This window comes from Oncorhynchus gorbuscha, unplaced genomic scaffold (genome assembly GCF_021184085.1).
Source record: "Oncorhynchus gorbuscha isolate QuinsamMale2020 ecotype Even-year unplaced genomic scaffold, OgorEven_v1.0 Un_scaffold_2451, whole genome shotgun sequence".
Lineage (NCBI taxonomy): Eukaryota > Metazoa > Chordata > Actinopteri > Salmoniformes > Salmonidae > Oncorhynchus > Oncorhynchus gorbuscha.
This window is the reverse complement of record NW_025746960.1, coordinates 602-15,592: the sequence shown is the minus strand read 5'-3', so window position 1 is coordinate 15,592 and position 14,991 is coordinate 602. Positions and strand designations below refer to the sequence as shown.

Genomic DNA, 14,991 nt, shown 5'->3' with positions numbered 1-14,991 from the left:
TGCAGGCATGACGCCTCCCCCTCCTCCTGTTACCTGCTCTTGTGAACGATCTCTGAGGTTTAAAGAGAGTCCAAAGTCGTCAGCGGCATCATACAGGCTCTCTGTGTTGTTGTTGTGGGCTGAGCTTCCAGAGTGGATGGAGGTTAGCCCCCTGTGGCCGGCTCTGCTACCTGACTCTGGGACACCGTGTTCTGGGTACAAGACACTGGAGTCCTGCAGGTACCCCTCCTCGTTTATCAATAGGCAGTTCCGGTCTCCCACCTCCGGGTGGGGGGATGGCGTTGGCGACCCCACCTGCTCCCTCCGGCTCTGATGGGGCGAGGCATGTGGGAGCGATGGTGATGGTCTCCCCCCTCAGACCTCCCCAGGTCCACCTGGTAGTGACCTGCAGCTCCGTAGCTCAGCGCTCCCAGACGAGACGGAGAACCAGGAAGCCTATCCAGCCCTTCCATGTCTAGAAGATGGTCGCTCCCACCAGCACCGCTGTAACCAGACTTTTCAAAGGCTCCCCCAAGGTCCTCCATGCTGTAACGAGGGCGGTAGAGAGGGTCGGTGGGGTCCTCTGGCTCTCCCTCGGGGCCTGGTGGTTCAGGCCCCTGGTCTAGACCAGAAGCCCAGTCATCCTGGCACCGCTGTAGATCCTGCTGAATAAAACTCTTACTGGGCCCCGAGACGTCTGAACCATCGGCCCCTGAAAACACAGGGGACATGAGGCATTAGAAGCATTAATATTTAAGACATTAGAATTACTAGAAACGGTAGTAGAGTAACTGTAATGTTAAATGTCTACTTACAGTTTCAAGTTGACTTTACATGTATAACAATGATTTCATTTGAAATGACACGGCATACTTACTATAAGTTACTCTCCTTATCATTCTCATCATCATTAAGGTTGGCTATTGTCTGTTATGTTTGTTGTAAACTCCTGACTCACCATCCAGGCAGAACTCCCATCTCTCCTGTAGCTCAGTGTTGTGGAGAGCCTCCTCTTTCAGCAGACTGTCCAACTTCTGACCTCCGACCTCTGTGGACTGGAAGAGCAAATGATTCTGACTAAATAATGGATAAACTGACAGAGCTGACATGATGGTTCTCTATTCAGAACTCTCCTCAGGGACCCCCAGACATCTCACAACTTTGTCGTAACCCTGAACTAGCATACCTGATTAGAGTAGTGAAGGGCTTGATGATTCGTTGACAAGTTGAATCAAGTGTTTTAGTTCTGGAACAGTTCAAATATGAGGAGAGGTTTGAAAAAGGCTGCCCAATTCTTCCTCACAATTCTAACATGTTCTTTAAAATATATTTCTAACTGAGCATTTTGTAACACTGCACCCTCCACTCTTCCAAGGTGTTTAGTCCCCTAGATACAAGATGTTCTCCTAGAGCTGGTGGCCTCCATGTGTTTAGTCAGTCCCCTACCTACCTCAGAGATTCTCCTAGGGCTGGTGGCCTCAGCCTCCATGTGTTTAGTCAGTCCCCTACCTACCTCAGAGATTCTCCTAGGTCTGGTGGCCTCAGACTCCATGTGTTTAGTCTGTCCCCTACCTACCTCAGAGATTCTCCTAGGGCTGGTGGCCTCAACCTCCATGTGTTTAGTCAGTCCCCTGCCTACCTCAGAGATTCTCCTAGGGCTGGTGGCCTCAGCCTCCTCCAGATCATTGAAGGTTGTTTCCCTGGCCACGCCCCCACAGCTGCTCCACTCCTCCCCTTGTACCTTCTCCTGCTTCAGGCCACGCCCCCTCTCCACACCTGGCCACAGGTAAACAAAGAGAACATTTCATTTGGAGTAAAAGGTAAGAAACATTGTGGATAATAGTCTCCTCACATCAGATGAAGGAAAGGAAACATCTTATTAAGATGCCACCACCACCCATGACTGACTCTTTTCTTAAACCAATACTGTCTGATCAGTGATCACCAATGTATAAAAGGTACACATTACAGCAGCCCCACGTCAGTGATTCCTCCATAGGGCCATTTCCATGTAAAAGTACCCATGAGCACCAACATGTAAAGTCCATAGGAGCATGTCAAATGAAAGTTAAAAAGTCTCCATTTGGGGGAAATGAAAGCCTAGATACTGCTCAACCATTTTCCATTACAAAATGAGGCCTGAGTAAAGGCTTTGATTTTGATTAAAAAAGACAGAAAAGGGGTCTTAAAAAACATCGAGCAGGAAAAAGTCTTAAGGTATCAGAAATACATCAGAACACAATACTGTTGAAATAAAGACCCCTGTCAAGTAATAAACACATATTTCGTTTTGGATAAATTATTTGCCTTCTGTCAGTTTAAGAGACTTTACCTTGTAATTCCTTAACCAAAAACCCACATGTTTCATATATTTTCTAATTTCTCTCCCTCATGAGGGAGGATAATGAAAGTTCACAGAAGTTACAAGTAATGGTATACCTACCAATTAGTTTGTATTTTTACTGATATCAATTTGTTTCTGAATTATTAAGTGATTAAAACGTGTTATTCTGTTACCAAATCAGTATCAGAATTAGATACTCCAATTGAATTGACTACATTGGGAAATCATTGTCTATCCTCCCTTCTACTGGCATACTGTTATGTTCAGCTCATAGGATCTCCTGCTACTGTCCTCCCTTCTACTGGCATACCATTATGTACAGCTCATAGGATCTCCTGCTACTGTCCTCTCTTCCATTAACATACTGTAATGTTCAGCTCATAGGATCTCCTGTTACTGTCCTCTCTTCCACTGACATACTGGGATGTTCAGCTCATAGTGTCTCCTGTTACTGTTCTCTCTTCCATTAACATACTGTTATGTTCAGCTCATAGTGTCTCCTGTTACTGTCCTCTCTTCCACTGACATACTGTTATGTTCAGCTCATAGGATCTCCTGTTACTGTCCTCTCTTCCACTGACATACTGTTATGTTCAGCTCATAGTGTCTCCTGTTACTGTCCTCTCTTCCACTGACATACTGGGATGTTCACCTCATAGTGTCTCCTGTTACTGTCCTCTCTTCCACTGACATACTGTTATGTTCAGCTCAGTAGTCCTCTCTTCCATTAACATACTGATCCCCTGTTACTGTCCTCTCTTCCACTGACATACTGGTATGTTCAGCTCATAACTGTTCTCTTTCTTTCTGTCATCTGGTGGTCAAAGCAAGTGTGTAAACAGTCTGGACAACCCCTCCCTCTCAGTCGCTGCCTCTTCTCACTCCAGTTTCTGTTACCTCTCCCAGCTCTTACTGACACCTACCCATGAGCCCCCTCTCTTTCCATTTACTGAAACCAACATCCTCACCCTCTGAACACCGACCGACACCGGACGTCCATGGACATGGAAAAGCAGTTGAAATATGGTCAGTCCGCCCTGGCCTTGATTTTACCGTCCACAGACGTCGTTTTGGGGGCTGGTCCGGCCATAATTTCAACATCCACAACCTTGATTTGGCCCAAACATAGACGTCCATGATTGGTGGCTATTATTCTAATGACCAAATCTACAACCAATCATAGACGTTTATGTTTCACAAGTTTGGACAGTACAGTAAAGAGCATAGTTCAGTACATTACATTTCACTACAGTAGAGCAGACTAGAGTAGTATAATGTACTATACTGTACAATAAAAAAAGTAATGACAGCTAGCTAACGACCTCCTTTTCCACATGAAAAAGACGGAGAGTGACTTGCTAGCTACGTCAGCTAGCTAGCTGGGATTTTCTACAAGGAATCTGCCTCCCAAAAAAAGCTTCTCCCAAGTGGGTGTGACACCTACTCCCGTTGCCAATGCACTGCTGTTTGGATTCCACCTGGCGATCTGTTCACCGTCTGCCCTTCCCTGCACATGCACTGTTGAGGTGAGTGACTCTGAACTTACAATAGCTAGCCCCAAGTTGTTAGTAACTGGAAGGTTGCAAGTTCAAACCCCCGAGCTGACAAGGTACAAATCTGTCGTTCCAGCCCTGAACAGGCAGTTAACCCACTGTTCCTAGGCCGTCATTGAAAATAAGAATTTGTTCTTAACTGACTTGCCTAGTTAAATAAAGGTAAAATAAATAAAAAAATATTTATCACCTGTGCTTTGTGCTATTTGCCTCATGACTCCTGCGTGCTTTGTTGACTATGAACTTGCTTGTTTACCCAACCGTGGGACAGTCTTTTTGTTCCCACACTCGGGACTCTGACTCTCTATTGGTTACGCAGACTCTTGGCCTGCCATCCTATTCTAACTTACTGTACTAAATTTACTGTACTATTCTAACCACCTCTCACCAGCTTTGTATTCATGTTACCTGATGAAATGAATGTACAATATGATCTTGTTGCCATCTAATGCAAATTCAAATGTTATGAAATCAACACTGAAGAGCTCTCCCTGTCCTCTGCCGTGCCCTGATTGTATTACTGCTGATTATATCTGGAAATGTGCATGTACAGTACACCCTCACCCATCTACTGTTGCTAGCCCCAATTCTGATATCTGCTTCATTGATTTCTGCTCTCATAAAAGCCTGGGTTTTCTGCACGTTAACACTAGAAGCTTATTACCTAAAATTGATCAATTGAGTGTGTGTGGGTTCACAGCTCCAATCTAGATGTGATGGTCATTACTGAGATGTGGTTAAGAAAGAATGTTTTGAAAACTGATGTTAACCTTTCTGGTAATAACCTTTTTCAGCAACACAGATCTTCCAAAGGTGGTGGAGTGGCAATCTTTACCAAGGAACACCTTCAGTGCTCGGTTGTCTCCACCAAGTCTGTCCCCAAACAATTTGATTTGCTGGTTTTACGCATTAAAAACGTTCAAATAACACTTTGTTGACTGTTGCTCGGTGTTATCGTCCACCATCAGCACCGGCCTGTACTCTAAATGCCCTAAGCGCTCTCCTTGTCCATTACATTAAGTCTGTATTTGTCCTGCTAGGTGACCTAAACTAGGACATGCTTAAACCACCTGACCAAGTCCTAGAGCAATGGGACTCCCTAAATATTTCTCAGATTATTACCAATCCCACAAGGTATGACTCGAAACACCCAGAAATGCTACTCTCCTTACAAATAATCCTGATAGGTATCCGTCTGTCTTTTTTTTCTGTAATGACCCTAGGGATCACTGTTTTACAGCCTGTGTTCGTAATGGCTGCTCAGTGAAACGACCGGTCCTGACTTGTCATAGACGCTTGCTAAAAAACTTGAATGAGCAAGCCTTCCTTCATGATCTGGCCTCTGTAATTTGGTGTAGAATCAGCTTGATCCCCACTGTCGAAGACGCTTGGACCTTCTTTAAAAAAAATATATTTTCCAGTGGTACCGTTAACAAATACTTGCCCATAAAGAATATGAGAATTGAAAACAGGTTCGGTCCCTGGTCCGACTGTGATCTGGCAGAGTTATTCCACCTCAAGAATTCCATTTGGCAAATCGTCGCTCAGCACACGCATACTCAGGCTGACTGGCTCTCGTTCAGGCAGGTTAGAAATAAGTGCACTTGGGCTATCAGGAAGGCCAAAGTTAGTTACTTTAAGGAGCAGTTCACTCTCTGTGGGTCTAACCCCAATAAATTCTGGCAAATTAAAGACCTGGATAATAAACCCTCCTCCTCACAGCTGCCCATGTCCCTTAATGTTGATGATGTGGTTGTTACTGACAAGGAGCACATGGCTGAGCTCTTTAATCCCCACTTCATTAAGTCAGGATTCCCATTTGACTCTGCCATGCCTTCTTGCCCGTCCAAGATTTCCTCATCCCCCACCCCTTCTAACGTGACTGTCCCTGATGCTCCTCCCTCTTTTCCCCCTGCCCCGCTACAAAGTTTCTCCCTGCAGGCTGACCGTGGTGCTAAAGGATCTCCTTAAACTTGACCCCAGAGAAACATCTGGTTCAGATTGTTTAGACCTTTTCTTCTTTAAGGTAGATGCCCCTATCATCGCCAAGAACATATCTGACCTTTTTAGCCTCTCTCACCTCTCTGGGGAGGTTCCCATTGCTTGGAAGGCAGCCATGGTGCCTACTTTATTTCAAGGGGAAGATCTAGCTGATCCTAACTATTATAGGCCAATTTCTATTTTGCCATGTTTATCAAAAGTGTTGGGAAAAACTTGTCAATAATCAACTGACTGGCTTTCTTGATGTCTATAGGATTCTATATGCTCAGGTTATGGATGTCACTGCAACCATTTACATTTACGTCATTTAGCAGACGCTCTTATCCAGAGCGACTTACAAATTGGTGCATTCACCTTATGACATCCAGTGGGACAGTCACTTAACAATAGTGCATCTAAAACTTAGGGGGGGTGGGGTGAGAGGGATTACTTATCCTATCCTAGGTATTCCTAGGTTGTAAATTATGTCACCAGTGTCCTTGATTCTAAGCTATGTTGTGCTGCTATTTTTATTGACTTGGCCAAATCTTTTAATACGGTAGACCATTCCATTCCTTTGGGCTGGCTATGGAGTATTGTTGTCTCTGAGGGGTCTTTGTCCTGGTGCGCTAACTACCTCTCTGTGTACCTATTCAGGATACATCACCATGAAGAGAATGACAATCATATCCATAATTATGCATTTCTGTGTAGTACACATCAGCGACCGATGATGTATTTCCATTGCCGTAAATCTGTTATCGGGTGTAAATCCACTTAACTTACTGTAGTTCAATAACCAATATATTACTGTATACAGTGCCTTCAGAAAGCATTCACACCCGTTGACTTTTTCCATATTTTGTGGTGTTGCAGCCTACATTTAAAATGGACTAAATATAGATTTTGTTTTTGTCAATAACCCATCATGTCAAAATGAAATAGTTTTTCTAAATGTTTACAAATTATTACAAAATGAAAAGCTGAAATGTCTTGAGTCAATAAGTATTCAAGCCCTTTGTTATGTCAAGCCTAAATAAGTTCTGGAGTGAACATGTGCTTAACAAGTCACATAATAAGTTGCATGGACTCGCTCTGTGTGCAATAACAGTGTTAACAATCTTTTTTTAATGACTACCTCCTCTCTGTACCCAACACTTAAAATAATCTGTAAGGTCCCTCAGTCGAGCAGTGAATTTCAAACACAGATTCAACCACAAAGACCAGGGAGGTTTTCCAATGCCTCACAAAGAAAAGCACCTATTGATAGATGGGGAAAATAAACAAAGCAGACATTGAATATCCCTTTCAGCATGGTGAAGTAATGAAGTAAACTTTGAATGGTGTAACAATACACCTGTAGTGGAATTACAGTCTGCTTACAGTCTCTCACACTTATCATACATGTTTTACCTGCTGCATAGACAGACAGGGTATTTGAGGTTTGCTCTTATAAGAATATTTTGAAGATAAATACACAACGCAGGGGATGACAGGACGAGAGGACTACACTTAATTGTCAATGGGGAATTGTCAACGGAAATAGTTGGTTGTCAGTTCAACAGCTGTTTAGAATGTGTTGAATGTCAGACCTGAAGTCAGAGCTACGTGTGCCATGTTTTCATTGGTCTATACATTGAGTCTGGAGCAGTATACTTGTTATTTGGCCATTGGCCCAGTTGTACTGCAAGGACTTCTGATTGGTCAACCTCAGGCTAGGATGGGGGGTTTATAAGTGGCATCATGTTTCTTTGTTCTGTGGAGAAAAGCTAAGGACAGGGGAGACTGAACATCTATCACCCAGCCTAACATCTATGATTTGTCCTTCTCAAATAAATCTATTTTTCTCCCCCAGATTTGCTTTGGAGGTAGTGTTATTGAAGAATAACATCAACTGCTAACACTCTCACAAGGTCAGCTCAGCGGGAGTGGAATTATTGGCTGAATACCCAGACTGTGGTTGCCAGGTGTTTTCTTCCTGAGCAGGCGGTCTCTGGGAGAAAACACTTTGCTGAGAAACAATGTATTTGGCTATCTTTGTGTAACAAGATTTGATAGTATAAACATGCTGAGGGGGAAATACCTCATCAGAAAGTGCTGTTTGTCTGTAATCTCTCCGCTGGCCTGAATAAACAAATGTATTTAAGCTTGATGTTGGGGTCCTTAGTGGTAATTTCCACAACACACCCAAAGATACAGACGTCCTTCCTAACTCAGTTGCCTGAGAGGAAGGAAACCACTCAGGGAATTCACCATGAGTGAATGTAAAACAGTTACAGAGTTTAATGGCTGTGATAGGAGAAAACTGAGGATCGACCAAGAACATTGGAGTTACTCCACAATACGAACCTCATTGACAGGAGTGAAAAGGAAGCAAGCCTGTACAGATCAAAAATAATCCACAACATGCATCCTGTTTGCAACAAGGCACTGTACAGAACAAAAATAATCCACAACATGCATCCTGTTTGCAACAAGGCACTGTACAGAACAAAAATAATCCACAACATGCATCCTGTTTGCAACAAGGCACTGTACAGAACAAAAATAATCCACAACATGCATCCTGTTTGCAACAAGGCAAAACAAAAATAATCCACAACACGCAAGGCACTGTACAGAACAAAAATAATCCACAACACGCATCCTGTTTGCAACAAGGCACTGTACAGATCAAAAATAATCCACAACATGAACAAAAATAATCAAAAACATGCATCTTGTTTGCAACAAGGAACTAAAGTAACACTGGAAAGAATTTGGCAAAGCAATCACTTTTTGTCCTGAATATAAAGTGTTATGTTTTGGGCAAATCCAATACAACACATTACTGAGTACCACTCTCCATATTGTCAAGGGTAGTGGCATCATGCTATGGGTATATACTTGTCATTTTTCAGGACTGGGGAGTTTTTCAGGATAAAAACTAAACGGAGCTAAGCACATGCATAATCCTTGAGGAAAACGTGGTTCAGTCTGCTTTCCACCAGACACTGGAAGATGAATTCTCTTTTTATCAGGACAATAACCTACTAACCTGTATTTGCAACCATTTAAAAAAACATGTTTTCACTTTGTCATGATGGAGTATTGTGTGTAGATGGGTGAGAAAAATATGAACTGAATCCATTAATTCAGGATGTAACACAGCAAAATGTGGAAAACTAATCAAGGGGTATGAATCTTTTCTAAAAGCACTGCATACTGTCTTCAGATTTCTCTCTCTCGTCACCTGTCTGTGAGGTTCCAGAGCTTCTCTCCTCGGTTTCCTCGTCAACTCTCCCACAGTCCGCACACTTCCCCGTACGGCCGACCTCTCTGTCCCCATCCCTACGTCTGTTCTCCGACAACTGCAGCCGCTTCTTCAGTGACTCGACCTGCTCCCGACTCCGGGACACCTCCTTGAGGAAGCTATCCTCCACCAGCCTGGTGATCTCGTACATAGCAGCCTTGAATACCGTCTCCATGACTCCGGAGAGCTGAGACTGGAAGGTTACGATGGCTTCAGACATCATAGCAAACTGTCTATGTGTAGCTAGCTACAGTTAAGAGTTGGTAACGTTTAGCTACTTTTGTTCAGGTGAGTCAGTGTTACGATCCAGTCTAGCAAAAGGCTAGGAAGCTATCTAGCTTACGTTAGCAGGCTAGCTACTGTCTCTCTCCATGGCGGTCCTAATACATTTTTTATCATATCGAGATTTAAGTTGTAGCATTTACTGTATATGAAGCTATTCGAATAAATATAAATACCAGAGGTATTGAGAGAAAACAAGGTTATGGTAGTTAGCTAACTAGCTACAGAGTCAACACAAAAGCATCCACAAAACAACAGGACTTCCGGAAACAGACCTACGAATCGGGTAGTGGGACAATCTACATTGGAACGCTCCTTACTGGAGAGAGTAGACGACATTTATTTGAAGAAAAACTTTGTTTGTTCTTACGTTTACTGTAAATAATGTTCAAAATATAATATTGCTATTATTATCAAATCTGGATACTGATTAGTAGGCTATTTATCGTGGAAATTATTTACAGGAAATCTACACGGAAGCGATTCATCCCGCCCACCAGACCGTATATTATCTGGAAAAAACGATCAACCCCATGCTCAGCAAGTGATTTCAACCTTTTGGTAATAACGATTTGAATCAATAATACATTATGGTGCAAAATATCACTTTATTGACTAGCAACACGGCTGGTAGTAGCATGTTAGCTAGCTAGCTAGCTTTTTTCTTTAGCAAGCTGGATACGACCCCAGACAACTGTTACATGGTGGACCTTGCAATTTGATTGTCTTCTTGAACCTTTGTTGCACTCTTTTACGCTGGACTGTCTTCGCCACTTGGTTGTTAGCGAGCTGGAGGAGCTGTCACTCTTGTTGGACAGAGAAACAGATACGCGATGTGTCAGTGATAGACATGGCATATTTCTACCCACTTATTCTGAATAACAGGGCTTTCTGAAGAGATTCACTTTAGGATCACACACACAGTCCTGCCTTGCTCCCACAAGCACAGATGTTTGGTGCAGATCCCACTGTGAATTGATCTGTAAAAAAGACACACAAGCAAGCAGTATGTCGGAGAACCTCGTCCTCACTTTCCAGACCCAGCTCTCGGGAGTCATGGAGACGGTCCTAAAGTCAGCCATATATGAGATCACCAGGCTGGTGGAGGACGGCTTCCTGGAGGAGGTGTCCCGAAGCCATGAGCAGGTCGAGTCGCTGAAGAAGAGGCTACAGTGGTCGGAGAACAGAGGAAGGGAGAGGGACAGAGAGGGAGGCCAGAGGGGGAAGTGTGCAGACTGTGGGAGAGCTGATGAGGAAGGTGGAAGCTCTGGAAACTCACAGACAGGTGAGGAGAGCCACATCTAAAGACAATATGGAGGAATCACTCTAAAGTGTGACTGATGTAATCTGTATTTTTCATACTTTGGTGATCAGGCAGTATTGGTTTAAGAAAGGAGTTAGTGGTATCTCAATAAGAGGCATCCTTTCCTTCATCTGCACTAATGCAAAAAGACTCCACAGCATCCACAATGTTGCTCTCGCCTTTCCTTTTACATAAATAAAATGTTCTCTTTGTTTACCTGTGGAAAGGTGCGGAGATGGGGTGTGGCCTGAAGCAGGAGAAGGTACCAGGGGAGGAGTGGAGCAGCTGTGGGGGCGTGGCCAGGGAAACAGCCTTCCATGATCTGGAGGCTGAGGCCACCAGCCTTAGGAGAACCTCTGAGGTATCTAGGTGACTAAACACCTGTGAAGGGTGGAGGGTGCAGTGTTACAGGACATTCAGGTAGAAATATATTTCAGAAAACATATTAGAACAGATAGTCTGTCAGGAATAATTGGGCAACCTTTGTCAAACCTCTCCTCATATTTGAACTGTTCCAAAACTAAAACACTTGATTCAACTTGTCAACGAATCATCAAGCCCTTCACTACTCTAATCAGGTATGCTAGTTCAGGGTTACGACAAAGTTGTGAGATGTCTGGGGGTCCCTGAGGAGAGTTCTGAATAGAGAACCATCATGTCAGCTCTATTCAGTCACTGTCAGTTTATCAATCATTTAGTTAGAATCGACTCATTCATTTGCTCTTCCAGTCCACAGAGGTCACAGGTCAGAAGCTGGACAGCCTGCTGAAAGAGGAGCCTCTCCACAACACTGAGCTACAGGAGAGATGGGGTGTCTGCCTGGACGGTGAGTTGTTTACAACAAACATAACATAGACAAACATAACATTGCCTACCTTTAGGTTTAAGAGAATGATAAGAAGAGTAACTGATAATCTGCTGTGTCATTCCAAATGTATTCATTATTACACATGTAAAGTAAACTTGAAGCTGTAAGTACACATTTAACATTAGTTACTCTACTACTGTTTCTACTAGTTCTAATGTCTTAAATATTAATGCTTCTAATGCCTCATGTCCCCTGTGTTTTCAGGTGCCGATGGTTCAGACGTCTCGGGGCCCAGTAAGAGTTTCAGTGAGCAGGAGCTGCAGCAGTGCCAGGCTGACTGGGGATCCGGTCTAGACCAGGGGCCTGAACAACCAGGCCCAGAGGGAAACCCAGGGGACCCCAGCCAACCTCTCTTCCAACCCCGTTACAGCATGGAGGATCTGGGGGGTGGCTTTGAGAAATCTGGTTACGGCGGTGCTGGTGGTGGAGGAGGCCATCGTCTAGATGTGGAAGGGCTGGACAGGCTTCCTGGTTCTCCGTCTCATCTGGGTGCGCTGAGCTACGGAGCTGTGGGTCACTACCAGGTGGACCTGAGGAGGTCTGAGGGGGGAGACCATCACCATCGCTCCCACATGCCTGGGCCCCATCGGAGCCGGAGGGAGCAGGTGGCGTCGCCAACGCCACCCCCACACCCAGAGGTGGGTGTCCGGAACTGCCTGTTGATCAACGAGGAGGGTTACCTGCAGGACTCCAGTGTCTTGTACCCTGAACACGGTGTCCCAGAGTCAGGTAGCAGAGCCGGCCACAGGGGCTAACCTCCATCCACTCTGGAAGCTCAGCCCACAACAACAACACAGAGAGCCTGTATGGTGCCCCTGACAACTTTGGACTCTCTCTAAACCTCAGAGATCGTTCACAAGAGCAGGTAACAGAAGGAGGAGTAATGGGAGGAGGGGGGAAGCGTCACGCCTGCAATCAATGCACCATGACATTCTCAGACTCTGGCTCCCTTGAGGCCCACAAGCAGACACACAAAACAGGTAGAGTCTCAGGGTCAGGATCTGGGCCTCCGTACTCCTGCACCAAGTGTGGTAAGTCCTTCACCCAGGCTTGCAACCTCAAGGTCCACCAGCGGGTCCACCAGGCAGAGGGACTCCACCTCTGCAGCCACTGCTCCAAGGGCTTCACCTCCTTCTCCGACCTGAAGAGGCACAAGTGCATTCAGACAACAGACAAGCCCTACTGCTGCTCCATCTGTGGGAACAAATTCAGTCGGCTCTGGAACCTCAAGCTGCACCGGCGCGTTCACACACAGGAGAAACCCCACCGCTGCACTATGTGTGACAAGAGCTTCGCTAGGGCAGACAATTTGAAGGTGCACCAGCGCACCCACACTGGGGAGAGACCGTACTGCTGCGCTGTGTGTGGACTCAGCTTCAAACAACTAAACCACCTGAAGTGGCACCAGCGCAAACACAGGCTGGATCTCCTGGCCTGAGCAGTGGTCTATAATTATTATTTTTTTTTAATTGTTTTTAAATAAGGACATAAAATATATGAACTGTTGGAAATCTAACCATGTGTTGAATATGAATTAATGTCTTACATTATGGACTGTCTATAAATTGTCTGTTATAATGATCATGCGTAACCTATGAAACATTTGAATGATGGGACATTCATATGCTCGTGGGAAGTCGTAAGTCTGACATGATTGTGTTCAAGTGCATTTGAAGTCAGACCAATTCTTTAACCAATAAGATTTTTGCTAGCTTGTTTTCTAGCTAATGTTGCTCATAATAAAGTTATCTAGTTTGCTTAACATTGACAGTATGGTAAAACTAGCTACATTATCCAAATTGATAAGTTTTTAATTGTCAAAATTGGATTTGTTGTCAAGTTTTGGTTGAAAAGGTATAAGTGGTTTCCCAGTTGTAATTACGACTTAGAGGGTTGTTCAAGTGAAACTTCCCAGTCCAGCCCAGATTTTTGCATACAAATAAAACAAAATAAAACACATTTTAAAGCAACTAGTTTCATCCCGCAGAACATAAAAACCAAGGCGTGAGACATGAACACAGTACACCTATATTTAAACTTGTTTTTAGGCTTCTAACTTTCCTAATAAAAAATAATAATTTAAAAAATTAGGACAAAAAAACAGAATATGTTTCAAAAACAATTATTCAAGTCTCAATTCAAATTCCCTGTGCTCAAGAATGCCAAGGTAACCTGTCTAAATGACTATCATCCTGTAGTACTCACATCTGTAGCCTAAAATGCTTTGAAAGCCTGGTCATGGCTCACATCAACGCCATCATCCCAGACGACCTGCACCCACTCCAATTTGCATACAGCCCCAACACTTGGACAAAAGGAACAGCAACAGTACATGAGAATGCTTTTCATTGGCTAAAGCTCAGCATTCAACGCCATAGTGCCCTCCAAGCTCATCACTAAGCTAAGGACCCTGGGACTGAACCATGGACTGAAGACCTCCCTCTGCAACTAGATCCTGGTCTTCGTGACGTGAAGCCCCCAGGTAGTGAGGGTAGGCAATAACACACCCGCCACACTAACCATCAACACGGGCCTTTCAGGGATGCGTGCTTAGTCCCCTCCTATACTCTGTTCACCCACAATGCCTGGCCACGCACAACTCCAACATCATCGTTTAGTTTGCCGACAACACGATGGTGGTAGGCCTGATCACCGATGACGATCAGACAGCCTTTAGGGAGAAGATCAGAGACCTGGCAGTTTGGTGCCAGGACAACAATAAGACAAAGGAGCTGATTGTGGATTACAGGAAATCGAGGCCGAGCACGCACCCATTCACATTGACGGGGCTGTAGTGGGTCGAGAGCTGCAAGTTCCTCGGTGTCCACATCAGCAAATTATTTTGGTGGCAGGTAGCCTAGTGGTTAGATCATTGGGCCAGTAACTGAAAGGTTGCTGGATCGAATCCTGAGCTGACAAAGAAAAATCTGTAGTTCTCCCCCTGAACAAGGCAGTTAACCAACTGTTCCCTGGTAGGCTGTCATTGTAAATAAGAATATGTGATTAACTGACTTGCCTAGTTAAATAAAGGTAAATAAAAAAATATCATGGTCCCAACACAGTTGTGAATTACTTTTATTATTATGTTTTACTTTTCTATCATTTCTGTATTTTCTTTCTCTCTGCATTGTTAGGAAGGGCCCGTAAGTAAGCATTTCACTGTTAGTCCACACCTGTTGTTTATGAAGCATGTGACAAATAAAATTTGAATTCAAAATTGTTCTTGTCTTTTCTTTTGTGCACTTTGCTACGTCATTCTCATAATTATTCCAAACAACAAAATCACCCCAAATGTTTACACAACAAAAGCTTTACATTTTAGTAATTTAGCAGATGCTCTTATCCAAAGTGACTTACAGTGGCTTGCGAAAGTATTCACCCCTATTGGCA

General features: G+C 44.1%; 3 protein-coding genes across 3 annotated transcripts; 2 read left to right on the top strand and 1 right to left on the bottom strand.

The window, feature by feature from the left end:
- Positions 1 to 12: 12 nt before the first annotated feature.
- On the bottom strand, positions 13 to 9,678 carry LOC124025799. Its single transcript, XM_046339126.1, has 4 exons — positions 9,089 to 9,678; positions 1,619 to 1,755; positions 938 to 1,034; positions 13 to 691 (listed from the first exon to the last, which is right to left on the bottom strand). Exons 1-4 carry the CDS (start codon positions 9,369 to 9,371, stop codon positions 237 to 239), a joined length of 972 nt encoding a protein of 323 aa, XP_046195082.1. The 5' UTR covers positions 9,372 to 9,678; the 3' UTR covers positions 13 to 236.
- A 370-nt stretch (positions 9,679 to 10,048) lies between these two features.
- Positions 10,049 to 13,560, top strand: LOC124025794. Its single transcript, XM_046339122.1, has 4 exons — positions 10,049 to 10,715; positions 10,961 to 11,094; positions 11,463 to 11,559; positions 11,806 to 13,560. Exons 1-4 carry the CDS (start codon positions 10,439 to 10,441, stop codon positions 12,354 to 12,356), a joined length of 1,059 nt encoding a protein of 352 aa, XP_046195078.1. The 5' UTR covers positions 10,049 to 10,438; the 3' UTR covers positions 12,357 to 13,560.
- On the top strand, positions 12,485 to 13,039 carry LOC124025796 (zinc finger protein 239-like). Its single transcript, XM_046339123.1, has one exon. The coding sequence runs from the start codon at positions 12,485 to 12,487 to the stop codon at positions 13,037 to 13,039; it is 555 nt and encodes a 184-aa protein (XP_046195079.1).
- Positions 13,561 to 14,991: the final 1,431 nt, after the last annotated feature.

What these genes read in the sequence shown, in the direction of transcription:
- LOC124025799 (XM_046339126.1), bottom strand. Translation starts at nt 9,371, where the DNA reads ATGATGTCTGAAGCCATCGTAACCTTCCAGTCTCAGCTCTCCGGAGTC. An exon ending in CTCTGGAACCTCACAGACAG is followed by an intron (nt 1,756 to 9,088) that starts GTGACGAGAGAG and finishes ACCTGTGGCCAG; the next exon opens with GTGTGGAGAGGGGGCGTGGC. An exon ending in ATGGGAGTTCTGCCTGGATG is followed by an intron (nt 692 to 937) that starts GTGAGTCAGGAG and finishes CTGTGTTTTCAG; the next exon opens with GGGCCGATGGTTCAGACGTC.
- LOC124025794 (XM_046339122.1), top strand. Translation starts at nt 10,439, where the DNA reads ATGTCGGAGAACCTCGTCCTCACTTTCCAGACCCAGCTCTCGGGAGTC. An exon ending in CTCTGGAAACTCACAGACAG is followed by an intron (nt 10,716 to 10,960) that starts GTGAGGAGAGCC and finishes ACCTGTGGAAAG; the next exon opens with GTGCGGAGATGGGGTGTGGC. An exon ending in ATGGGGTGTCTGCCTGGACG is followed by an intron (nt 11,560 to 11,805) that starts GTGAGTTGTTTA and finishes CTGTGTTTTCAG; the next exon opens with GTGCCGATGGTTCAGACGTC.
- LOC124025796 (XM_046339123.1), top strand. Translation starts at nt 12,485, where the DNA reads ATGGGAGGAGGGGGGAAGCGTCACGCCTGCAATCAATGCACCATGACA.